General features: G+C 32.7%; 1 protein-coding gene across 2 annotated transcripts; it reads right to left on the bottom strand.

The window, feature by feature from the left end:
• Positions 1 to 431: 431 nt before the first annotated feature.
• Positions 432 to 26,773, bottom strand: LOC148602737 (uncharacterized). Of its 2 annotated transcripts, none has more exons than XM_088551386.1 (18): positions 26,647 to 26,773; positions 14,042 to 14,071; positions 13,009 to 13,095; positions 12,574 to 12,663; positions 12,159 to 12,287; positions 11,580 to 11,669; positions 9,223 to 9,345; positions 7,792 to 7,893; positions 6,808 to 6,912; positions 6,252 to 6,347; positions 5,892 to 6,029; positions 5,355 to 5,435; positions 4,661 to 4,973; positions 4,200 to 4,394; positions 3,278 to 3,570; positions 2,346 to 2,851; positions 1,765 to 1,842; positions 432 to 840 (listed from the first exon to the last, which is right to left on the bottom strand). In XM_088551386.1, exons 3-18 carry the CDS (start codon positions 13,089 to 13,091, stop codon positions 524 to 526), a joined length of 2,739 nt encoding a protein of 912 aa, XP_088407512.1. In that variant the 5' UTR covers positions 13,092 to 13,095; positions 14,042 to 14,071; positions 26,647 to 26,773; the 3' UTR covers positions 432 to 523. The 2 variants fall into 2 exon arrangements, with proteins under 2 accessions (XP_088407512.1, XP_088407511.1); XM_088551385.1 differs by lacking the exon at positions 26,647 to 26,773 and adding an exon at positions 20,683 to 20,898.
• Positions 26,774 to 27,912: the final 1,139 nt, after the last annotated feature.

Here is a 27,912-nt window from a genome sequence, read left to right as displayed (position 1 = left end):
GGTTGTAACAAAAAACCCTTGAGAGGGATTATCTCCCTTTGGAGTCCACCAACAATTTTATTTCTTCATACACAACTGCTTATGATGCACAAACCTTTGAAAAATCTTGAATTTAGGGGCGTTGCCCTCACAGGAAATGTGGATCGACTGACAGATAGGAAATTCCTATGTACCCCACCCAGTCCATGCTCCAGTTTTTAGTGGAGTCCGAGTTGCTGATTAACTTTGTAACTTTTAATGCAAAAAAAATCGTCGAAAGTAAGATGGTGGCCGGTAGTATATGCATTTTTGGTGTGTTTGTTGTGTTTTACATCTGTTTTTCATGTAAGCATCCATTCTTGGCTGTCAATACCCCGGTATCAAAAGTTTGAATTTAAGTAAGCGCGTCTTCTGTTCTTAAGTTTCATTTTTCGATTTATTAACATCACAAATGGAGTGAACTTATTTAATATAAAAAATGCTTTTTCGAACAAATTATAATAGGTTGAGCAACGGTGCAAAAAATCTGTATTGAAAGATGTGTTTATCGCTTAAAATCCTCCCTTATTAAACCACTTTGTAAACTTCTCACATGTGAGATAACATTAGCACAATCACTTCTGCCACACGTGCGCAATGACGATACCAGGAAGTCCACCATTGTTGCACGCCCTGTTTTCCCGCGCCACTCACACAATGTTTGAAAGTTTGTTCGAACCGTATCACCTTCAACTTGGTCTTTAATTTTTTCTATAAGACTGAGGCTTACGCCAAGTTGAAGTGCTAACTTTTTAAGGTCTTTCTCTGTAAGCTGTCTTGACAGGACCATGAGACTGTCATGCGCAAGAACACAACGAGCAGCTGAAATAAGATATACATGATATACAATAATTTGATCAAATTGAATTCAATTAACTGAAGATATCCAGGGCTTAACACCATGATGCAAACGTGCACTTTTATATTGCTTTTGTTGATGAAAAAAAAAGAAACAAAACAATTAAAAAGAAAATGCCTGAACGACAACAACACTTTCACAGTGAAGTTCTGTTGAAGAACCCAATTGTGCCAATTTTAATAGAGGTTTCAAATGTATCATCTTAATGGAAATATTAACTGCTGTGATCAGAGCAGGAAATAAAACGTTTCCGTTGCAAAACTGTGTAAATTAAGAGAGTGAAGAAGTATCCGCAGATATTAATACTTTCCAGAATTTGAGCAAATTAAATATGTATTGCAAAAATTGAACGTGTGGCTTTAATAAAAATTTTTTTTTTCAAAATTGTATCATTTTAAATGACTGATTTCATCTTTAAGAAGCCAGTAAAAACCGCTGTCAATTTATCAAGACGAATCCTCAATCAAATATTGCATGATGCATGTTCATATGCATTAATTGTCATTATTGGCAACGTAACGAAACACTTATACTGGCACAAACGAGTTGTAAAACAAAAAATGTGATTCATGAAGACAAAAAATTAGTTGAAACGAGTATCTCTCGTATGTTGTAACAAAATGAATTGTTAAAAAACGACCAATCATTTGACATCTTTACACAAGAAAAAAATATTTACTTGTGAATGGACTACCACTTAGGGTTCGATATTTTTAGATTTACCTCTTTATTCTATGTATTAAAGACTCTTTGCAGATATTTCCCCCTAGATATTTGAAAGTCTATTAAAGACCTACTTGCACACTGTATCTTGCATTTATAGCAAAATTGATATAAATTCACATTTTAAAGTCAATCAAGTGTACAAATATGACCGACGATCTCACCTTCTTCTTTCTTTCTTAATTCATCCCGCATGTTGTTGTTTTCACTTCGTTTAACTTGTGGCCGTGATGCCAGGTCCTCTGCAAACGTGAAGTCAAAATTCAATTGAAAAGAGTAGTAAAGAGAACAAAGATTCTAGCGGAAATCAAAAGAATGTTATCCAGAGACAAATACCAGAAGGTACCCATGTCATTTTACTGATGCTACGTTTAAAGTCTTTCTGTGAAAGCATTTTAAAATGTTTTCAAAGTAGGCTGTAATTTTCGACATTGAAAATATATTTTAATTGCAAACACAGTTCCCGATAATTATATTATGTGGTTATAGAATTTAGTTTTCATTGATCCTGTAGTTTTTCACAAAAACTCCTTGAGGCGAGGATAGCTGTATTGTATGCTCTCTAAGCTGGATTAGATATCGGACGACATGGGAAAAAATCTTCAGTCCTATAATTCAAATTAAATTATGCATAATGTATGCACTTTAAAATATTAGAACTACTGACGAAAGTACAGAATAACTTATTCATACTTCTTTAAATTAAGGTTATTGAAATACAATATAATTTAACTTTGGTACATACCTGACTTTAATTCAAATAAATCTCTAACGGGAATAGACACCACATTTTGAGGAGTGTCTGACTCCTCCTCTGTCAAAATAAAAGTTGCAAACGGGTCTTTCTCCTGATCTCTTTTCACTTCCAGGGGTATTGTCAGGTGGTTATCAGCACCTTTAAGATATGTCATTTTGAACTGCTGGCTGGTTGCAGACGATAGTGTCAATTTCACTTGACCTTCCAGTACAAGGTCAAACGTCTGGTTTTGTTGTATAGCTAAATCCTTTGATCGGCTGTGTTTCACCTCTACGAACCCTAATTGTGATTTCATTTCAATGTCCTCTCTGAGCATATTTTTTTCTACGACGTCTAACCAAAACATTGCACCGCCCTTTGCCTTGTCACGTGACGAGTCATCTATGTATGTCACCAAATTACACAGTTGCACTTTCCCGGACATTACTAGAAATTCTTTCTTTAAAGAGTCTCTCATGTTCAAAAAGATTTTCTTAATCCTTGCAACCGCTAAGCTGAAAACAAGAAAACACAGAAATATTAAGAACATTATTTGAATTTTCCCAGTAGTTTTCTGCCTAATTCCATGGACATTTGACACATAAGAACTGGAATGATCTAAGATGAAACCCGTACCAAAGTGTGTCAGTTTATTTGATATGCAGTTTATGGAAACAAGTGATTAGTTCCCAATTTAACATTACTACTCCATCGAACATACAGGAACGTAAGTTTACGTTTTAGTATATAAACTCTCTTACAAAACTGAAAACCCAACCGTCTTATTCATTTACAATTTCAGCAGAATGTACCGTTCGTGTACCTCACTAAACTCTTCCAATGATGAACAACAAAAGTACATTAAATGAGGTAATTTTGAAGTACGAACACAACATTTATAAATAAGGACGCAACGGTTTCTGAATTCACAATACCCATACCTCCAAATTCCTTTGCACTCGACTTTGTAGGTGTCCCCCTCCTTGGTCATTCGACACTGCGTCTTATCAAGCACTTGTACCACATTATCAGTATAACGTATCACTACCACGATTGTGTCTTTGTCTGAGCTATTGGCATCATCCATACCAACAAACACTGTCGTATTCTTTTTGAAATCAACATCACCTTCGTTTCGTATTTCAACTGCGTCTGATAGACTCACAATACCCATCACAGAGTCCTGACATTTTTCTCGATATGTTGCGACTTCCCGAGAGTCATGATGAACAACCTATGAGATAGAAACATGACAAAATCACAAGAAAGGGAGCGAAGGATATTTTCAAAATAATTATTGCATACTGATGAATATTTAAGTGAACATTCATGCTTGGCTTTTCCATTAAAAAAATTGGGCTGACATACCTGTTCTGAAGTATTCTTTATCGGAGATGCATGTAAGTGTTTTCCTCTCCAAAATACAGATCTGCATGCTGAAAGGACTTAAGTTTCCTAAAACATGGGAGTATGAAGGTATACAAGTATTGTTTGTTCAAGGATTTTTTTCTGCCTCATAAATCACCTCTACCATTGTCAGAATCGGATATGGATACCTGTGTATTTAAAAATAAATCACGGAAACTCCATTTTATCATTATTTTACCACGGGCTGACCATTTATGCCGCATTATTTTACCCCGAGTGATACTGAAATGAATGAAAACAGCTGATACACATCGGAGTGTTACGTGTGTTTCTTTACATGATTAAAGTGGACATTAATTTACACACACACAAACCACGCCCAATGACAACCCTAATAAATCGCGTGCTGTTCATATGACAATCGAAATTTGACCACAGTTGTGGTCTTAAAGCCTGTTAAGGACGTCATATTAGAATGAACAATTGATCACATACCTTAATTTGAACCTTAACAGGGGATTCGACTATGTCTTGTGGAAATACAACTTTCACATTTTCATTTGTAGCATTGGTATATGTTGATCCTTGTGGTGTTACTTCAACTGTTTCCGATGGATTGTCTGTGTATGCTATAAAAGCCTCCAAGTTTGATATTTTGAATGAAAGGTGCGTTTTTGCTTCTGACACTTCCTGAAAAAAAAACCAATCAAATAAGTTATAGACTTCAATGGATGATGTTTTGAAAATATACCAGTACATCTGCTTTGCAGTCACATGTAACATGAGCCGAAGAAAAAAGAATGTATGTACAAGAAAACCGTTATTTTTCAACAGAATTGTGTTTCTATGTATTAATTTATTTTATTATAACTCAATGTTGTCGATGAGCTTACGGTCTTGTCCTAAGTTATGGAACCTAAAATCAACTGATATTAGATCTGTCGAATTCTTATTACCTGTTGTACATCGTCCAAATCATTCCAGTTACCCCCACTGTTGACCTTGACAATAATTGGTCGATCACCTGCTACAGGTAGTACAACGAAATCTATTTCAACATCACTGCTTGTCTTTAAAGGTCCGTTTCGAACAATGTAAATATCAGAAACCAATGTTTGGTCCTCCGTAAGTGGCAGGTCCTTGATCCATGCACTCCTGTCTTTCATTTCACATGGACCAACTGTGCAGTCAGCAATTTCATTGTATTGCTCTGGACGATAATACAACGTAACGTCACTGCCATTGGGGTCTTCTTGACAAATGCTTACTCTTTAAAATGAATTTGAGTATTGGTTATTACACTCAACTGTAGTCCAAGATAAATATGTTTGTCTTATATCAGAATGTTTGTGTGATTTTTTTTGTGTTACTTATTTGTTGCACTGTGGCTTGATATTCCATTCCTTCATATTTCATGTATGTTTAAGATTGTATGACGCTATTTTAACTTAGACTCATGAAGGAAGAATGTAATAATGTTCTGTTCCAAAGAGAAAAGTTTAACGCCGGTATTCATGCTCATTATATATATCAAACCAACAATGTAACTAATTTCAATGCTAAGCGATCAATGGATCAATATATATATATATATCTCCCACTAGCCACCCTTTTAAAGCTTATCATAAGCAAAGTGCACTATTCACTTACTTTCCACTTCCTAGAAATTCCTTTGTAAAATGCTGATACTTCCTTTCTAGTTGCTTCAGAGAATCATCGATGGTAGGTTCTCTGTAAATACAGAATTATAGCAAAATTATCGAAATAATAGGCAAACTCTAGGCAATGTCAAAATAAGTACCCAAAAGTAGGAAAATCCATATATAACAATATGACAATGACAATATCAAGGCAAAAACTGGATAGTTGGGACAACCCAAATGGCCCTAATTTGATACAGGCAACGATGTAACATATATAACGTTATAATGATCACAAGCTGTTAGTTGTATGATTTCTTTGGTATATTTATACATAGCAGTCTGCCTAAATTTACTTAATACAACCCGTCCACAGAAACTCTTCATTTTGCAAAAACAAAATATGAAATAAAGTTTCAACTTACAACATTATTTTGGTTTTACTAAAATCAAATCATCTAACTGTTTTATTTTAAATGATGAAGAAATACTTGGCAATTACTTCACTAAAACGCTGTAACAATTTTTTACACTGAATTGTACTTACTTGTCCTTGTTTTCATCCTCAATTTTCTTTTCGTCTTTCTTATCTTCTTTCTTGTTTTTGTCTTTAGATTTGCTATTTTTGTCATCCTTTTCGTCCTTCTTTTCTTCTACGTGGTCTTTTTTCTCTTCGTCCTCTGCCCTACGATTTCGGAATTTATATTCATTCAGTTCTTTATTTTTTTAAATTAATGATGCATGTACACTTTCGAAAGTTACACATTACAGAAGAGAACAATAAGCTTAAATTGCAAGTTTTTTTAACAATATATTTCCAAACAATCACAGGTTATATATTTTTGTTATGCTTTAATACCAAATTTGTATGATGCTTTTGCCTTCCCGTTGTTTTAAATTTACATACTCTAATTTGTGTTTCTCCAACAGCTCTCCTAATAGTGGAAACAGTTCTTGAAGCGACTTGGAAAATTTCTTTAGATCATCGTCAACATCTTCCTTACTGAAAATTACAAAATATCCTTAATTCACTTTTCCTGATCCAAACGACTGATTGACTGGAAACATTTAAGTTTTAAATGATTTGGAACACCAGTAAAAGTTTGCTGTTATCATTTGCTCACTAATCCTTATTATATTCATACAAATAGTCTTGAATTTTTATAAAGGTTACATTTATTTTTAACTTAGTGTACAAAGTTTAAAGTTGGTTTCCCACCCAAAACATGTTTCATTAGGTTTTTTGGTGTAGATGGCAGAGCGACAACTAATAGAGCTAAAAATTGAGTTTGACGATAGTTTTTGTTTTCATTTATTGATCAGATCATTGCTGTCCAGTGATAACAAGACTAAGAATCTTATTGACTATTTGACATTTTCCACAATGTTTACAGGGATTGAATTATAAATGTTCTACATCATATACATTTTTTACATAAAAAAGTAACTCCATGAGTACCTACCTCCCTGTACGAAGTGGTTGAAGTACGTTGAGGGAAATATAGTGTAGCCCATAAAGAGACCATGTTACCATATTCAGAATAGCGTCTTCTGCAGGGTGATCCTCACTGAAAAAATCAGATGTGAAGAAAAAATTAAAATTGTATTTAAGGCATATTTAACACAATAATATTTCAATTTTTTCTTCTATATCAATTAATGTATATTCACGCTAAAATTTTATTTCATCTATAAAATTCTTATTTCTTCATTACCGTGTCTGGTTGGGTACAATATGATTAATGGGTACGGGAAATAAAATACCATTTTCTGCTTATTTTATCGAATAAGTTCACGAAAGCTCTTAAAATTGCCTTAAAGTTTCTCTATAATACTATTTAATGGTGATCGATCCCACATAACTTTCATCCTTTGCAGGACGCCCACATAACTTTCTTCCTTTACAGGACCCACACATAACTTTCTCCTTTTGCAGGACCCCCACATAACTTTCTCCCTTTACAGGACCCCATAGGTTTTTTTCTGTTTGAATGACCAAATAAATCAGATATGTAAAGAACGACTGCTATATTTTTTGGTCTATGAAAAAATGACCTTAAAAAGTGGTGCCTACTAAATAACCGCCTTAGCAAGCTATTTTCAAATGTGCACCATTGGTATTGGGGTTATTTTAAATAAACCGAAAAAGTATAAGTCATTCCTTATAATTTAATTTTAGTATCAAAATTAAGCGAGTAAATCATAAAAAAATGTCGTCACAGTCGAATCACAAAATTTAGTCTAGGAGATGGACAAAGTTTTTTTTATATAATCAGAAAGCGTGTTACTTCTAAAATTAAATGTTTATCCCACAACCTTCTGTACACCTTTCTTTACGGTTTTGAGTAGCTTTGATTTTTAAAACTGTTTTATACAATGTTTGGTACTTTGTCTTACTAGCTATCGTTCAGACAATAGATAATAGAAATCTAACATATAAAACTTACAAGACGGACGTTGCACACTTGACAACTTTTATCAAAGAGTCACTTGCAAATGTAAGATGTTCTATTACTTTGAATATCACGTCTTTGGTATTTTCTTTTATCCTGTAAAAGACACGAGATAACTTAAGTAAATTGTGATTGCTAGTACTATTGATTTATTTTAAGTTAAAAATTGGCGATCATTATTCTGATCGCCAACTTTAATACCTGGATCGCATGCATACCAACCTTCAAGTTCAGATAATGAATTCTTTATTTTGCAGTATTTGAATGATACAATAGATATAGCGTTTTGATACAGAATATAGAATTAATGTACACTTAAATACGACATTAAATCAATTTCTTATGTAATGGTTTATAGAGGACGAAGTCCTTATAACGGCAATCAGTACAAATTTATTCTAAGACCTCAGAAGCATTTAGAGCCTGATTTCAGTCTGACAGAAAGTTAACCCTTAAAGTAGTTTCGTATCATTAACAAATATTGAAAGTCACAGCTCATATCTTAAGTAGCAGTCTTTCTAAAAATCAGACAGGGGGTGATTCATGCATGTCAAAACCCACCAATGTCAGGTTTATTTTTAGTTCAGAAACAGTTACTGATCACATCTTACCACACTTTACCAGTCTTAGTTTTTCATTTGGTTGTTGCGCTTTTGAGATAAAAATTATATAGATTGTACATGAAATTGGAATTATTGCAAGAGTTATCGTTCTTGGATTGGCTTCATTTGATTGTTTGTAGTGGGAGGTGAATGTATGATTTTCTAAAAAGTGCAGACCTGCATACAGAAATGGTAATTGTTATGTTAAAGTATTGCATATATAGACTGAAAAAGCATTGTTTGGTGGGTTTTTCTACACCATGGATCACTTTACCATTGGCAGTGTCTGAATTTTATGTGGACTGGTACTTAAAATTTGCTTTGTCAAATTATGAAGAACAATAATAATTACGGGTTAAACCTGCGTCATATAGTTTTGGTATGAATTTAGACTTTGCCTTTGAGGGACTGAGCCATTTGACTTTGCTTTAAATGCACCACGATGTTGAACATACTTTACGTCCTAACAGCATTGGGTAATTTACGAAATATATCGACTGAACGATTTTGAGCCACCTTTGTTTCTAATGAGGACGTCGCTGACGCTCTAACCCTTATGTATGTTCGAACCAATATATTTTATACCAGTATCAAGATTGCGATGTTACATTACGACCATGATGATAATTCAAGAATCAAGATTTCATGATCGTCGACGATACTTAAACAAAAAAAAAAAAAAAAAAAAAAAAAAAAAAAAATCCTTTATGCGAGTAAAAGAGGAAAAAAGATGACACTTATGAATTACACTTCATTCAACATCGAATAGAGTTTAAGATATATAAATATACATGTATATAGATTATTTTTTTACTAAACCTACTTGTCTGGAATAGGATGTTTGGTCACATCACAACTCAGCACTACCTGCTTGACACAATATGTACTACACACAGTGAGGGATTTTGCCAAGTCGTCATGATCATCCGAGGAGGAAACCCAGTTACTGTATACAAAAAGAAAAGCTTTAATTTATTAAGTACTTTGATATTGTATGCAAATACAACACTTCTTAAGGTATTATGTTGAAGCGTCTAAAAGGGTTCTCTATGAAAATAAACTGAAATGAAAATTGTTGGTGCATTTCCGTATTAAACTTGATTGCCAATTATGTTAATTTTGTTTACACACTTCGTGTTATATTCAAAAAGGTTAGGCGAGAGCTATAAATCCACGATATAAAAACTAATTGATATCCTATATTGGTTTATAAGTGATCATAAAAACAAAATTTACTTTAGTACATCTGATACTTTGGTCCATGCTCCCAGGTTTTAGTGGAGTCCGAGTTGCTTATTTGCTTTTGTTACTTTTTATGTATGATTTTAGTTACTTTATTTTCTTTGTTGTGTATGTCTGTTTTCCATGTCTGGTCCCTGGATTACATTTTTTTGATTACCGCTATAACCTTGGTTCCCTTGATTACTCTTTAAAATAACATCGTTCTAACAAAACTTTTATGAGAGAGTAGTTTCACTTCATTTATTTTGGGGGTTTTTACAGCTTGCTTTATGGTATGGATTTTTTTGTCGCCATGGAAGACCATGTGGTGACCTGTAGATTTAAATTGTTCGTTACTTGACTTTTGGTGGATGACTGTTTCATTGAAAATCACAACACTACTCCTACATTAATATTCAGTATACTTCCCACTTAGATAACATTTTTAAATCATCGTTTTCCTCGTTCTGATGTTGGTTTCAAAATAGTTATTAATTTATTGAAATCAGATTGGAAGACCAGAAGATTCATTTAAACAGAAAGTGTAACGAAAAATTTGTTAGATCTTACATGCATTGGCTTTATATAGCAATTAACAGTCATACTTTTAATTAGATCAAAGAAATTATTTCCTCTCAAGCAAGACATCATTAGAAGAACACCTTGCTAATTTATACATGTTCATTGTTCGTGACATGTTCCATAGTAACTTCATTAATGTTTCAACAATGAATAAAAAAGTAACCTTTGTGCAATGAATGTAACCAACCATTATTGTAAGAGTAATATTCATGGTTGAAATTTCTTTCTAGTGGTGGCATTTTACAAAGGCAGGTATAATATATCAACTGTTTTCCTTCAATAACGTATTGCAAATACATGTAGTTGAAATTGACGTAGTTAAAGGGTAAAAATCCTAGAATTGATTGATCTTTGTATACAAATGCGTGTTATTGGATATTTCATGAATATCTTAGCAAACACTTACATCAATCAGAACTGAATTAACATAAGAACATTCATGTACAGCGTCACATACTAATTAGTTATACTTTGTACATAACTGATATGCAATACAGGTATTTTGCACACGAACAGACGGCAACTGATTAGGTGCAATATTAATTGTTTAAAAGATACAACAAATAGATATTGCAGCTATCAATTAATTATTAAGTTGAAGGAATATAATATTAGTTACATTGACTAAACTATAGATAAATGATAAAATCAATCAATGGTCAATTGCGATATTAAAATGTCCATAGATGGGGTATTTAATGGGACTTCATATGAGACTACATATTAACACCAAGTACAAAACCATTACTAAAGTAAAAAACTGCATAACTGGACAAAAAAAGTGATAAAACCAAGCAATTGTTCATAGAAAAACCTTTGGTGTGTTCTCATAATAATTATATAATAATCAGGATTTAAAAAATGGAGGGATAACGAAATTAAAATCAACATAAATCAGGAACTGGCAACAGGATTGTGCTGAAATTGAATTTATATCTTTATTTATAATACTAAACAGTTGTGTAGCCTTAAGTAGAAAAGAAATTCTCTTTTTTGATATTGTGAAATATGCTTGCGACAACTCGGGGACTGACGTGCAAGGGCTCATATTTGTAAATAAAGGTGGTCAAAAACGAAAAAAAAAATATGCCACTATACAAACAAAACCATTACATGCTCATTTTGGTGAATGCATTTAGGGCAGAAATATCCAAGTCGTGATTGGTTAAAAGAAAATTTATTTTGTGACTATTATTGGAAGGCACAAGTAGATAAAGCCTGAGAACAAAGAGTCAAATCCAAAAGTGTTAATGCTATCCCAATCTTTAAAAAAACACGATTGGATCTGTCCTTATATTCACCGTGAAACGGCACAGAACTCTGAGTCATATATATATTCAGAACAATTGAATGATATCTATATAATATAATACTTACTCCATTATTAGGGCCACCATTAAATCAGCTGTTATCAATGAGCAGCTACCCCATAGTTCGAGTAAGGATGGTAAGTCATTTTCACAGAATCTGGTACAGAATTATGAAACCAAAAATTAAATAAATGTAGGAGATAATTAAAAGAGGATATTAAACGTATAATTTATGAGCTATTAGTCCACTTACAAAGTACAATAATAGTTCATTTAATGCATCCATAAATTAGTTTGGAACGAGCAGCTTGTTATTACATTTCAATTTGCATATGTCGTTGGTTCCGTGTTTTTAAGCGATTTTGTTGGTTATAACTAGCGTTTGGAACTGATATAGCCACCGTCGTATAAATGATCTATTTACTTAAAGCGGCGCTTTACTTTTGTGGATAAATTTTCGTTGAGTCTTCATAAAAACAGTGGAAAAGAAATTGTATATATTCAATCATTTTCTTTAAGACAAGGGTAAATTTTGACAAATCACGATCGATCATTTTGGCAATTTCAATGAAATACAAAACTCAATGTAAATATCTTGATTTTTTAAAAGGCTGTCATAATTGGTTTGACAGACACATTATCATACCTTTCTGTTGCTTCCTCATTTGAAAATACTCCTGATTCGGCCTCACTGAAAGCTAAACGAATGGTATAAAGCAATCGCGAAAACTCGTCATACACAAGTCCGAACTTGAAAGCATCGTCTTGTTCCAGTCTGTGGTAAGACAAAAATATTGATAAGCACTGAGAAATTTAAAAAACAAAATAGCACATTTTTCAATTGCAGGATTTTTGTTTTGTTTTTGGAAAGCATTCACTATTTTAACCATGTTGATAACCACGTTCAATGTATTGCTTTGTACTACTCCAACAGCAGTGTTAACGGCATAACAGCAGCATAAAAAAAACAAGAAAACAAGAAAAAACAAAAAACAAACAAAAACAAACAGAAACAAAACAAAAACAAACAAAAAACAGAAACTAAAGCAACGAAAACTCACTTGGTAAGAAAACCTTGTTTTCCTTTCAGTTTCATACAAATTCTTATAGCTGTTGCCAATGTTGAATCTTCAACTTTCTTCCATTTGTCTCTGGAAATATGTAAAAAAAATCCTACTGACGTCTGGGACTGAGGTTTGATTTGACGGTATTTTTGGTCATCAATGTTCATAATTCTCCAATTTGTAGTCCAATACGAGGAAAAATCAAACATAATGCGATGGTTCAAGTAAATTCAAGAATGTGTAACTAATTACACAAATTACAAAATAGACATCACTATACTAGTATAATGATCGACGTGCCCAGTAGGACATACAAAATAAAATTAACAAATACATCTCATTTTTAATGTCACACTATGAAAATGGTTAAAAGAATTTTTTTCTAATAAAATGTATTATAAAATAAAGTATTGTTTCAACATTTTTACTTACACAACATTCTGTATATCACTAACATTGACCCAACATTTCTTGATGTCCTCTGACATCTGTATTAGGGCATCATTGTCATCCATGAGGCTAAAAATACAACGTCAATAATTTGCAAAACAGGGTAAAACGGGTAACATTTTATCTAATTTCATACAGGTTATATGTGTCGACTTGTTGGATCTCGCATTTCCTCCAGGTCCTCTGTTACTTGTAATCTGAAGTTCTGGTTAAATCGTAAATAAAATGGTTAAAAAAAGTACAAACGTAAACCACCATTCAACAAAATTTGATAAAACATAGTACGGAACATAAAAATCCTAAGAATATAATTCTCTATTGAAGGGAAAATACACAATCATCGGTTTGCGTGTGCCTATTACATATCTGACTATGATTTTCTAATGTCTAGTGTGTATATGATAACAAAGAATCACGTATGAAAAAGTAAGCTGATAGTCATATTAAAAAAAAGTGATCATATTTTTTTGGGTAACAATACATTCTAACTTCACTTACTTTTTACGATTTACGAATCTTGTTTTTCCTTTTTAAACACCTAGAAGTATTGACTTAAACGCATGCAAATTTGAGTACTTAAGTCCCCCAACTAAGACCTTCATTCACTGTGAAATGCTATAGATTTATATTTAATCCTTCAGAAATATAGGTCCGAAGTCTGAGATAAAAATATGTAAGAATTAAACTAAAAGCGCAAAATAGTATATATTATATTATGTTATCGATAACATTGAAAAGGATTTTGTAAAATATTTCCCATTAATGAATGGACGTTCTAGAATATTAGCGGCTTGTTTGTTCATCAGATCTTCTGTAAATAAAATTTTTGATTATAAACATAAAAACTGACACGGATTTGCATCAACGATGTTTTGTTTTGACTCTATTTTTACACATGCACATATTCTATCATTGTTGCCCACTTGTTTGTATACAAAAGATCCCACTAATATCAACAACCACTTTAGACTGATAAATTTATATCTCATAATTGTGATTTTGATTTGTAACATACCTCTTCACTTGCTGTGTCCTCTTTTGTCTTCTAAAAATATGAATGCATCACATTAACTTTATAATCTCAATCAAGATTTATACAAACATGCTGAGAATTACATATTTACATCTGACAATATGAAAATACACAGTGAAACTTGTCTTAACGGAACACTGAATTAGAAAACCTGTCTATATCCGAGTGTTCTAGAGTCCCTTTTAGGTGGCGAAGGGTAAGGGACATAACTCTTGAAAACAGTAATATGTTTGTATCATATTCAATTTCACCAAAGCTTATCGCGCGTTCATTTGAAACAGAATTAAATCAGTCCAAGTTATATTGATGCTTACATGAGATTGATGTAAAATGCTAAATACACACATTCCAATGAATTGTAGGAGAGTAATCAAGGGAACCAAGATTCTAGCGGAAATCAAAAGAATGTAATCCAGGGACAAAGACCAGACATTGAAAACAGACAAACACAACAAATAACATAACATAACTAAAATAATACATTGAAAATAACAAAACAGTTGTGTCCCTTACCGTGGGTCTATCTCCTTAAATCAGTTTAATTAGAAAAAAAACTGTATACACCAGACACTTTTTAAAGTCCCTGTATATCAGTTTAGTTTTGGGGGCCATTGTCAATAGAACACCTGTCCAAACCAAACCAATTTGAAATTCATAAAGGGGTTTGGTTTAAACAGTAAACAGTGTCACATTACTTCAAACAACCGTAGTTCATGAGAAACGTAAGGAGCCCTAACAGTTTAAAATTACCATGAATCGTTTAAATATATTCAAAAACACACGCATGTTAGTAGCAAAATAATTTTATTGGACATAAAGCATTAATATATAATTACATATGTATATGAGAAAAAATATCTTCGGTACTTTTGATGACTAATAATTATTAAGCTTTTGTCTCCATTGAAACCAAAATGATTTACACGTAACCAAGATTTCCTAATCATTACTTTTATGGCTGAGCGGACGCCAAATAATTTCAAAGGTAGAACTGCAGCTTTGATCCAAACAAGCAAACAACGGTATTTTCACAGAAAATAGCTAAGCTGGACAAATGCTATCGATCTGAGACAAATTGTTCAGGTTTTGATATAGTTATAAAACAGTTGAAGCTGAATATATCAAATAATTTATCTCAAAGACGTCAAACTATACCTTAATTTGATACGACATATAATTTTATGAGGAATATATAAAAAGTGATCAAATGAAATGTAAAATATCGAATCGTCAAAACATTTAACTGCAGTTTAATATAAAATTCACGCAAATACCATTTATTTGAAAACGTAATAATGTACTAAAATGTAATGTTCAATTGATTTAAAATTGAGATTGTGAAATACTTTGTCAGTCATATCTTAGATGTTTAAAATGATCTTGTTGATGGACACATTAGGTACGATATAGGTAATTCATTTGGTAAGGTTAAATACAAAGGAAAGCATCGATGGAAATATGTTATATTTCCATTCATTTGACTTATCTGTGTTTGTATTAGTTTTGATTTACATCCAGTTGGTGTAAATGCCTGCATTTAAATATTTTTCGTGTGTGAACGACTATTTAAGAAGTGTTACGTTATTTATTTTTGGACCTGTGTAAATACTCATAAATTTCCGATAGACTATATTTTAGCCAAGTGAGTTTAACGGGAATTTAAGGTAGTTACCTTAATAGTAAGGAAATATACATATAGCACATGTAAAAAAGGAACACCACAAAATGGTGTAAACAAGTGGTTACTCATTATATAAGCAAGCATGATGTAGTGTGATGCTTATTTGGTATTCAAAATGATGTTCAAAATTTGAAGAAATTTATTTTTTTATATGTTGCGTTTCAAACAAACAAAATACCCAGCTATGAAACAAAACAAAACACACATCCAAAAACTAAACAATTACAAAAAAAATTAATCAAACAAACACACTAAAACAAAATAAAACACCCTCTTCAGCGGGAAATACATATGCATATTAATATTTTATAGGTAGACGATCTATGCTCATCTTTTTAAAATTTCATGTTCAGTTATTTCAACATTTACATTGACGAAAGGATTAATTTTTTTAAACAAACGTGTACCCCCCTTAAACCCATTATCTAAAGTATTGCACTATGCTATCATTTTATATCTAATTTTGAATTAATTTGTCGCAAACGAAATGAACTGTAACAAACGTAAAATCCCGACTTAAAAACATTGTACATCGTTGTTTTTCAAAAAACGATGGTACACCTACATACAAATATATAGTTCTTGGTAGAGATTCCTCATACTTTGTAAGAAATAATTCCAAATCATATATATAGAGGAAGCTGTTTACAAAATGCTGGAATTTCTAATCGACAACATATTTGTCTAATGTGGTGGACGTGTTTTTCAACAAACGGTCGGCATTCCAATGGGAACAAATTGTGCTCCTTTACTTGCTGACCTTTTCCTTCTATCTTATGAGGCTGACTTTATAGCTGATCTGATCCAAAAGAAAGAATATCGTTTGGCTAGATCCTTTGATCTCAGTTTCCGCTATATAGATAACGTATTATCTTAAACAATCCTAATTTCGGGGATTTGATACATCGCATCTACCCCAAAGAACTTGAGATAAAGGATGCTACAGAAACAGTGAAGTCAGCCTCATATCTTGACCTACACTTAGAAATCGATGGTAAAGAAAAACCACTGGCCAAACTTTACGACAAACGTAATGACTTTTCATTCAGAATTGTCAACTTTCCTTTCATCAGTGGCAACATCCTTTCAGCACCTACGTATGGAGTGTTCTTATCACAACTCATACCTTATGCCATAGTCTGCCGAGGCTACGCAGACTTTTTGTATCGCGCTAGAACTCTAACAAATAGGCTTCTGGAACAGGGTTATGTTGCCACAATATTGAAGTCATCACTACAGAAGTTTTATGGTCGTCATCATGAACTCGTGGATCGTTATGGTGTATTCATTTGCACCATGAAAACTGATTTATTCAATGGGTCATAGTTTTCCTTTCCTCGTTTGTCTACCCCGGACTTGACTTTTTATAAGCAACTCGGCGGGTGTTTCTAAGAAAAACAGAGGACGCTTACCCTACCGGTGCACCTGGTCCATGCTCCCAGTTTTTAGTGGAGTTCGAGTTGCTCATTTGCTTTTGTTACTTTGTATGTATGATTTTAGTTACTTTATGTTCTTTGTTGTGTATGCCTGGTTACCATGTCTGGTCTTTGTCCCTGGATTGCATTCTTTTGATTACCGCTATAACCTTGGTTCCCTTGATTACTCTTAGGCTACTTTTATTTTCTTTTTTAAAATTGATATGCATAGTTGGATTTTAAATAATATCAAATGTAAATATTGCAGTGTAAACACTCAAAGGTTGATGACATAGGCACATTAAAGAGCAATATTTGACATAGTTTAAGATCTACGCTTTACTATGATAAGATTGATTTTGAATTTTAAACAGTCGAAATATATCACATATGATCCTTCCTAAACGAATAATACTATTTTATCTGGTCATTGGTCAAAATTCCCAAAACTAAGACCGGATTAGTATAGAACTTAAAGTGTTCATCAATACAATAAAAATTTAGCCAACAGCATGGACAACTTTCACATGTGATATAATTTACATTAAAACGCTTTGTAGTAGCCTTTGGTTGGTAACGTTAGGCATCATTTTCTTGTGAGAGACTCTCAAGATTATATAATGTTTAAGACGATTTTTTAAAAGAGCTCATTAATAGCTGCGATGCAATGAGTACTTTCCCTGCATATATGTAAATGTAATGGGATAGAAATTTATGATCATTTTAAACCAAAGTAAGTAATAACAATATTCAAGACCTCATATAATACATGAGAGAACCAGAATGAAAGATCATGTTAAAACAGGGCTTCGTTATCAAAGAAACGACAAGAAGTTGATATGAGCATAGTTCATATGCTCTTGCAGAATACCATTAGGATTGATTGATGGTTTGATTATTGTTGAACAGACCCCTGATTGAACGAATGCAACACACTGAATTAAGCGGATCTTTAATGCTCATAGAAGCAATAGCCAACAGGTAGGCATATTGCCCCATTCGGACTCCAAGCCAACCAATCGTTGCTCAATCCCCTAAATGCCTCATGTTTGACGGAAAAGCAGTGACTACCAGTTTTTATTCGACGACGCAAGTCAGTCGGATATTAAGCAACGACATCACCCTCCCGAAAATACCTTTTTCGGAAAATATCATTAATAAAAATAACAAAAGTAACATTATTTTAGACCCAAAGTTGTAGATAGTCTATAAATCTTTGAAATAACATTGCTTCATTGTGGTTATTTTAGCAGTAGTGATGGAAGGGTGAAATATATGCTCATGTCGAGTTATTTATATATGTTAATTTTATGTCTTGAATTGAAATTATTGAAATTGCTTTCATTTAGAACTGCAGTAGTAGAAGTATTGCAGGCTTGTTTTCCTGCTCTTTCTGGACCATTATATGTTTATCATTAGAAATGAATGCACTGCACAATTTATTTTTCAGGACAGTATGCATATGGCCCATAAATATCGTTCAATCCTGAAATCGGTTCTATATCTTGACAAATAATACATAGATGTTTATATTGATTGATTTTCCCACAATTATATTCACAACATACTGAAGATTAATTTTACATGACAAAAAGTGAATCTTTCACTGTATCTTTACGTTTCAAGTCAAAAATAGGTTGTCTGAACTGTCGCAAAACTGCAGATCAGTATTACAGGAAAAGCTAATGTTAACTAAACATATACATCTGAAGAACGAAAAAAAAACATTGTTTGTTCGATGGGTCTTTTCTACATTATGAATCACTTGTACCATAGGAAGTATCTAAATTTTATGTGGACTTTTACTTAATTGTTTGATTGTATGATAACCTTTTAAATGCCCTATTACTGAGAAGCTCATTTTAAATCGTGTTTATAAATACTCCAAATCTCACTAACATGCACAAAGATACAAAGTCTACATTTACCGGATGTATGACATCGAAAACCTATTTGTATTCAGTGTGCTTTCTCTTGTTTTTATTAAATATATTTTTTTTCATAAAGTAACATGATAAAATTTACGATGATGTACAAATATTTTAACATGCCATACTTTTCATAATCCTTTCAAATTAAGTGGGACCACCGGGAAGTTTTGTTGGCTGTATCAATAATAAATGGGTGTTGTCATTGTAAATATTCAAAAGCGAGACTTGGTAAGAGCTGCTATAGTTCTGTTTGGTGACGACAAATCAGACAATGATTGCTACGTCATCTTGGGGTAATTGCTTAGAACAACTATGTAGTGATTGACACTTGAATAAACATTGATATCTACAGCTCCGATCTTCAGATTATGATGATTGATATCGTGGGAATACTGCCATTGTAACATTCTATAGACCATCATTCTATTAATTAGTTCTGCACATGGTAAGGTTAAAGTTAGGGTTTTGATTCATTCTGTAACTAATCGTAGACCGTTAGAGATGTAGAATAAATATAGTAGTTCATCACAGGATTTCTTTCTATATGTAGTATAAGGTACCACAAACTATTATTATGTCTTCGAATAATATATGAAAATGGAACGTAAAAACATCATTTCACTTCACTGTAAAACAACATTTTGTTTTAGTTATTCAAATACAATACAAATTATGTATTCATGTATTACAAATTTCGATATATAAGCTGTGCATGCACGTGTTTCAATGGGTAACCTCTCATCAAATGTTACTTGCAAACATGTCTATTCCATTCGTACTCAACATTTCCTGTCTATTTTCAAGTAAGTTTAGATATATTACACCCCCAGTTGACAAGTAGACAGACTGACCACCCTCTTTCAAAGGTAAATCTTCCTGTTTGCATATGATGTACATGTTTATGCACCATGCAATGCACTTGGGGTGGGGAAGGCTGGTATTACGGTGTAATCTTAAGATATCTTGTGTGTTTCTCGGTTTGGTTAACCGTCGCTATGAAAAGAGAGTTTATCAAAGGTCAACGTTCCAAAGTAACAGGAAAGTGAAATGGTCAATAAAACAAATTCAAAATCAACATAATTCTTTTCGATGGATCCATCTGCACCGTGACAACTGATTTGTTCAACGTGTCATAGTTTTCCTTTTTTCTTTCGTCTACCCTGGACCTGAGTTTTTATGAGCAACTCGGCGGGTGTTTTTTTAAATAGCAGACGACGCTTACCACACTGGTGCACCTGGTCCATGATCCAAGTTTTAGTGGAGTCACTCATTTGTGAGTTGCTCATTTACTTGTGTTACTCTTAAGCAACTTATACTAGTCATATACTAGAAGCGCAGTTAACGCTCAAGTGCATCGAAAGTAGATGGCATTCACGCTATTATCGAAAACGACAATACTCCGGGAATAATCCGAAGATGAATATGACAATATGAGTAAAAGAATATTTCGCAAAGCAATTTTAGGATATTTCAAGAAAAATAACAGAAAATATAGAGCAACAAGATAACATTTACAGTTTGTTTTCTACTTGATTTTCATCAGATCGTTAAAAATATAAGAAACTAAAAGAAATGATAAAATATTTCAACCAATACCTGTAATGCTTTGTACTTTTAGTTTTCCCCATTTTAACGAATTGGTTACTAGCAAAATACTTCCTAATGAATTCCACAAAGTAACTACATTGGATGTAAAGATATAACGATCGATACAAGTTAGATATTAACAGCACTCCATCTTAATTCATCTCCAGTTTCAACTTCAGTGAAGTGTATCGGTAACGAGGTGGAATAGAAATACTTGAATATACAATTATTAAAGTTCAGAGAAAATCAATTCTCGTGTTTTGACTACCTATATCGAACTTTTATACCGAGTTTAAATAGACTCTGCACCTAATGAATTGTATAAACTAGAATAAATTTATTTGCCTTTTATATTGTGATTGAAAATGACAATGGGTTAATGTTTAAATGAAGTTTGGGTAATTACTTTTTCCCTTTTTGTTAATTTTTTGTTTGTTGACACAGTATGTTGTATGATATATTTTCAGTAATATCAGGGCCCTCTCTAGACAATGAGAAGTATTAGAAAATTCTGTTTGAAAAATAACAATATTGACATTTTTGTCTATATTATCTATTACAAAATCTTCACTCTGTCAAAAACATTCGGAAGAAGTGAGCACAAACAAGGAAAAGTTTTCGCTCATTTCTCCCTCTAGTTAAGGCCACGGGTACATGTTCATACGACAAATGATGTTTTTGGACATAAACAGGAAAATTGAAACAAACGTTTTTCATATCTTAAATAACAATATGAAAAACAGTTTAGATCGAACGAAATAGTTCAGAGAATACTTGAGAATAAAAATCGTATGGTGTTTATCTGCTTATAAATGTGGTTTTGTATTATTTTTAAATTCATATGAATTATATGCACAAAAGCATATATTTCAATATGGCTCGTAGCTTATTTTTCCATACGTTTTAGAAACACATGCAAACCTATCCTGCAATGTTTTCCATTGTAGTTTAAGTCAATTTAAGTAGATATCTAAATCAGATTTGATTTTACTCACATATTGCCATCTCGATATGAGTAAATATAAACCTTTACATGGGTTGCAAAAAGCTAATTTAAGTATGTATACACTATAAAATGTTTCGATTGCTATAAGGTCCTGACTTGCAAAAAAAGCTTAACTATAGACATATTGTGGGAAAAAAAATATAATTTTATGGACATCAATTCCAATCAATATGACTCGATATTATTAAAGATATGCTTTGATTTTGGTACCGGATTACCAATACAATAACCATGACTCATAATTATTTTTGCACAAACCAAAATTCATTGGAAAACTACTTGAATTTACAATCATTTATTTCACGTCAGACCGACAAATTTAAAACACTAAAACTATACAGTAACAACTATACCCGCCATTGTGGAAGAGTAATCAAGAGAACTAAGGTTATAGCGGTAATAAAAAAAGAATGTAATCCAGGGACAAAGACCTGACATGGAAAACAGACATACACAAAAAAGAACATAAAGTAACTACAATCATACATACAAAGTAACAAAAGCAAATGAGCAACTCGGACTCCACTAATAACTGGGAGCATGGACCAAGTGCACCGGTAGGGTAAGCGTCCTCTGCTTTTATAGTGTATAGTTTTCATTTAGAAGGTTGTTTCATATGCATTTTTTCATTGGGTATATTCTTTCGATTACCGCTTGATCCTTAGTACCTTTGATTACGTTGTACTGAACCATTACTCTCACGACGGTGCTTGATTTGTAAACTTTTTCTTTAGAATTGTGGTATAATTCAACACATGTTCATTGCGGTGGGGGGGGGTTAAGGCTAGAAGATGCCTCTTGTATTTTATCGTTCAAATGCACTACTAGTGGTTTGGTTTTAGATCATTTCATCGTATCCCAGATTCTCTAATGATTTTCGTGGTATTGAAACGAACGAGATTGTACTTTTTAATTGATTCATCTACTAAACACCCTTTGGTAATAGATATCTTTTTTGTAATACTAACAAGTTTTTCATGGTTGGTTTAAACTGGAATTATATCTAACTTATTATGAAGCTTATAGGTGATACTCGGGTTGCTATAAATCTAGATTAATATAAACCAACATTAAGTACATAATTACCTTTCCGATTTTTAAATTTCTGTTTAACACCGTTTCATAAATATTTGGTTTTAAATAAAACGATTTTAAAATATTTAATATATACAATGTAAGAAATAAGTGGACTTTTTAGCATATACCCTGAATTATTTACTTCCAGACTAGGTCAGTGATTGCTTACAATTCAATATACTGAAAACTTAGGAGAGGTAGAAGGAGTAATCAAGGGAACCAATATTCTAGTGGAAATCAAAAGGATGTAATCCAGGGACAAAGACCAGTCCTGGAAACAGAAACACACAACAAAGAACACGAACTAACCAAACTGATATATACAAAGTAACAAAAGTTTATTTGCAACTCAGACTCCGCTAAAAACTGGGAGCATCGGTCAGGTGCACCTTTAGGGTACGCGTCCTGGTTTTTTTCTTCTAGAAGAACGTATATATTTATTTGAATTGATGAGCCCTTTGACGTGTTCTTTTAAATGATCTTTTAAGTCACAGCAAATAATAGTAAGTGGCCAAAACAGACAAATATTACTCTAGTTAAGTCCAACTGAATCGAGCTTCACATGAACTAAACGTAAGTTTCACTTGAACGTTCATTTAACATGAACTTTGTGTGAAAAGTTCACATTGATTACACGTGAATTTTCGATTCACTTGAATTCACGCAAACTCTGTTAAAGAGTTTATTTGCTCAATTCAGATGAAAATTACATGAAATTCGTGTGAACTCTGTCACGAATTTAACTTGCTCAATTCAGATGAAAATCACATAAAATTCGTGTGAAAATCACATGAAATGATTTTTCATGTGTAATAATAAGCATTTTTCAGGGAGAATGCAGTGTGGTCCTGGATAAAGGCCAAATACACAATCAAACGAACTGATGAAACAAAAGAGTACATAACATCAAAAATTGGATCATGTATCTTATGAAGGAAATGTAAAGAGAAGAGATAGGTGAATATGTGAAAGAGAAAACAATGCCACCGGGATGAAAAATGTCAGCTCATTTTGAAAAAAAAATAGGAACTTCGATTGTAATAATGATAAATGTACCGGAAATTAACAGCATTTGGAATTCAGGAGAGGATATAACGTTTTTCAGATTCGGTGTATCTTGACATATGAAATGATGTAAAATACCCAGTGATGTACTTTGAATGATATAAACTTTATATGGCAATGGGAAAGGGATATAGGCAATGTGATCAATTGGAGATAGGGCATTAAAATAAGTGATCGAGTCTTACTAATACTGATACGGCATTTTGGAAAAGGTTATGGGATAATTACAAGAAATCAGGCTTGGATCTATGGGAGATATGGCATTAAAATAAGTGATCAAAGCCCAGCTGGCAAGAAGTGTTTTTAAGGCGGTGTATAAACTATTTTATCAAATTGTGATGTCGATCTATTAATCAAAGGATAGTGCGACGGTGAATAATACATTGACACAAGAGAGAGAGAGAGAGAGAGAGAGAGAGAGAGAGAGAGAGAGAGATATGATGAATGGGATATAAGATGGGAATAAATAATGGGTAGATAAGAAGTGGTAACGTCGTCAAGGCAAAATCTAAACAGAAACATGTATCGATATTTTAAACAATATCAGCATTGTTTCACGTTAAAATGCAAGTGGATGGATAAGGCAATTTACCAGTGAATAGAAAAGGCAATTTGCACATTACGTAATGGACAAATTTCTCCCTAATGAAGTTTAAATGGAAAATATTCGATGCAAAAGTTTTGCAAATAACAGCAGTGTTGTTTTCAAAGGAAAATAAACACCGTTAGTAGACTTAGTAATTATCTTTCCGTTTGTTATCTGAAGTGGGTGGATCTATCCCAAGAATTGCATGAATTGTAAATATTTGAACAGATATGAATGAGTCACATAGTAAATATTGGTTGTTAAAATAAAAGAGTGTTTATATCATGTGAACTACAATTATGAATTAATGATATATTATTTACAAGCGTGTACATTAAAATGAAAAAGACAACTTTTTTTTGAATCAATAACATAAAGATCAGATTTCGTTCAACGGCCGACAGAACTAGGAATAAAAAACAGTATTGTAGAAATTTGTGTTCTATGTATTCAACAAAATTATATTTGTGTATTTAGAACGAATTGCTAATTATCAGTATTTGTAAGAATCATGCAAATTGTGTAATATGTGATACCCCCACCCCTACCCCCCAAAAAAGGCTACACATTTTCATTTTTGTTATTTATTTGTCTATACGATGAAATGTATAATCATTCATTCCATATGTCTGCTCATAGGAGGTAATTCACATTGAAAATCGTTTGTACTGTATTTTGTCATTTATAGAGTTTTCTCCCATAATTTTGATTTTTGCACTACATTCTATATAATTCATATCTGTTATGAACGCGGGTTCTATGAAAATCCGCATGTTATTTTTTGTTTACCTAAGCATTTTACACAAAATATCAAAAAATAAAATATGTAGGGTTTCCAACCATTTTGCATGATTCTTAGCGGGAATGCTTCTTACATAAAGATCATTTCGGCAAGCTAATACTATTTTTTTCATCCAGGTGGGGTTGTTGTCTCTTTGACGTATTCACTATTCTCGATATAGACAATACATATAGTGACAATAAGATGAAAATTGAAGGTTACTGATATCGGCCATTTTTCTGTATTGAGGTAACAGTCGACCTTTTTTATATTTCTCCAAATAGAGAGGATGTTCACCTGTAAGGAAGTACATACGAAGTGAAAGAACGATCACAACAAACAACAACTAAACACAACTTCAAACAATAAGATTGTAAAACTCGATCTCACACATACAAAAAAAAAGAAAAACAAAAACGAACAAAACAAATCAAAACAAAACTACAACTTCCGCAACTTGGCTAACATTGTCTATCAATCCTCTTTCCTTTTCCTGTTGTAACATTGTCTATCAATCCTCTTTCCTTTTCCTGTTGTAACATTTATTCAAGTGATCTTTAAAGTATTCCTCGTTTGTCTGGAAACATCTCAATGCAAACGAGACTGTTGCAATAAAAAAATCTCAGATGATTTTAATCTTTTTTCTTTGTCATGAAATTGCCCTAAGTGGTTGTGATATTTGTATTACTAGCTTAACTGAAGCAATGAAGATCGATACATATTATTGAATCCTGGTGCATTACTGTTAAAGTCAACGAATTCATACTGGAAACAGTAAAATGGCGGTTTAAGCTATTGTTCTTCAGTGAATTAACACTGAATCATTCATTAGTTTCAAACATAAACTACAAAATGGTGTCTGGCTAAACGTTACAATTTCTGGAACTTTTTTATGACAACGTCGTCTGCAACTGGGAGACAAGAGCCTTACGTGAGATGCTTCATTCCGCCAACACTTAAAATCAAGCTAAATATTACATACATCAGTTAATACAGACGTTCTATTTTAACAGCTAGATAAGGTATAGATGACAAAAAAAAAAAAAAAAAAAAGGGGGGGAAACTACCCAAAAAAAGTAGTTTGAACAATATAACGAATACAACGAATACTCAAAAATACGTTATTGGATTTTGTACATTGTACTCAGTTAAGAGTGTGATTCAACATTTCTAGAAACACGCGCCAAATTGTTCAATTATTTAAAATTGGAAGTGAAATTACAAAAGGATAAGTTATGCCCTCATGAGGACGATGAACACCACAAAAGCGACTCGACTTTCACGGTTTGGTTTTCAATGTACGCTTGCATGCAGTGCCAGATTTTTATAAACAGTGAGTTAAATCACAAAGATTGTTTTCACATTGATATCATAATTTTTCCATAAAACTATTTATTTACATTTGAGTACATTCAAACAGAAGACAAATGCTATAATGAACAAAAATCATGCACTCACCTCTTGTAACTATGGACTCTTGGCAAACAGTCGGTCAGTTTTAAAAAGAAGAATTAAACTAATGGATTAATTTAAATATAATTAGATTCCTGCTGGAATAAAATGTTATGATTTTTAAAAAGCGAATACATATCGTCGACAGGTTTTTAATTATTAAATGGCTTTTTAAGGTCAACCATTCATAAGATTTAAAAGTGTATACAATTTCTTTTCCCTCTTTCTTTTGTATCGTACTTTTGTTTGATTTTTATGTAGGTAAGATTTAAAATCTAAATTGAAGGTTACGCTTTTCTCTGTGTATGGTCGTTTTGACGTATACCTGTTTATGTTTTGTGGACTATAATTCACCATTTTTATATAATACCATAATATTCTTAACAATAGAATGCTCCTGAGGAGGGTTCAGGTGTTTTAATTGGGAGGGGTTCGATTTAGAAATTGTACTGTATATTAATCCCTATATAAGCACAAGAACATGAAACCAACATATTACAATCGGATATGTTGAATTTCTGCATTGAATTTACATTATTGTTTCCCACAAAAATGTTAACATTGTTTCAGTGTTGACTCAACAATAAAGTAACAATGGAAATTACAAAAACAGTCACGAACATAGGATTAATAACATAATTCAGACGCATAGCACCCGAATCCCGATTGGACGGAGGGAAGGACGATTTGCTATATTTCAACTTGTTTTAATCAGTATAATAATGTTTGGCAACGCTTTTATGTACCAACTAACGTAATTTGGAAAATTACTGCATGCCCTGGCAGTACTTGCCGTACCAGGCGCTACGCCCCTGTTAATATAAATTTTTAACATAGGCGGATCCAGCTGTGGCGTCTAGGTTGCCCAGTGTCGTATAATTCTTGGTCCGCCACAATCCTTGATCCAGCCGGATACAGAAGGTTTAGGTTACAGACCACCAATTCAACCAATGAACATTTGGAACGTACGCAAAAATAGTCCTACGCAGAAATTACCCCTGTTCCTCATAGTGCTGTGAAAAAAGTTCTCATCTTATTTAAAAAATTTAAACAGTTTCTGAAAGGAAAAACATTTCTGTACATTTTATAGGTGCATTTTGCTTCTTGTGATGTGAAGCCTAATCTCCATAATGATTTTTAAATATACCCCTATCTTGTGAAAACACTGGGATTTCCCATGCTATTTATAGACCCTTCACTTCCGGTGACCAGTACTGCACTGCAAGTCTGCTAACCCCACATGCCATTCTGAGGATTGTGAGCTGACATATG

This window comes from Perna viridis, chromosome 11 (assembly GCF_037379345.1).
Source record: "Perna viridis isolate PV_CMFRI_1.1 ecotype Kerala chromosome 11, ASM3737934v1, whole genome shotgun sequence".
Taxonomy (NCBI): domain Eukaryota; kingdom Metazoa; phylum Mollusca; class Bivalvia; order Mytilida; family Mytilidae; genus Perna; species Perna viridis.
The sequence above is the reverse complement of the archived record's forward strand: the minus strand, read 5'-3'. Positions and strand labels throughout refer to the sequence as shown.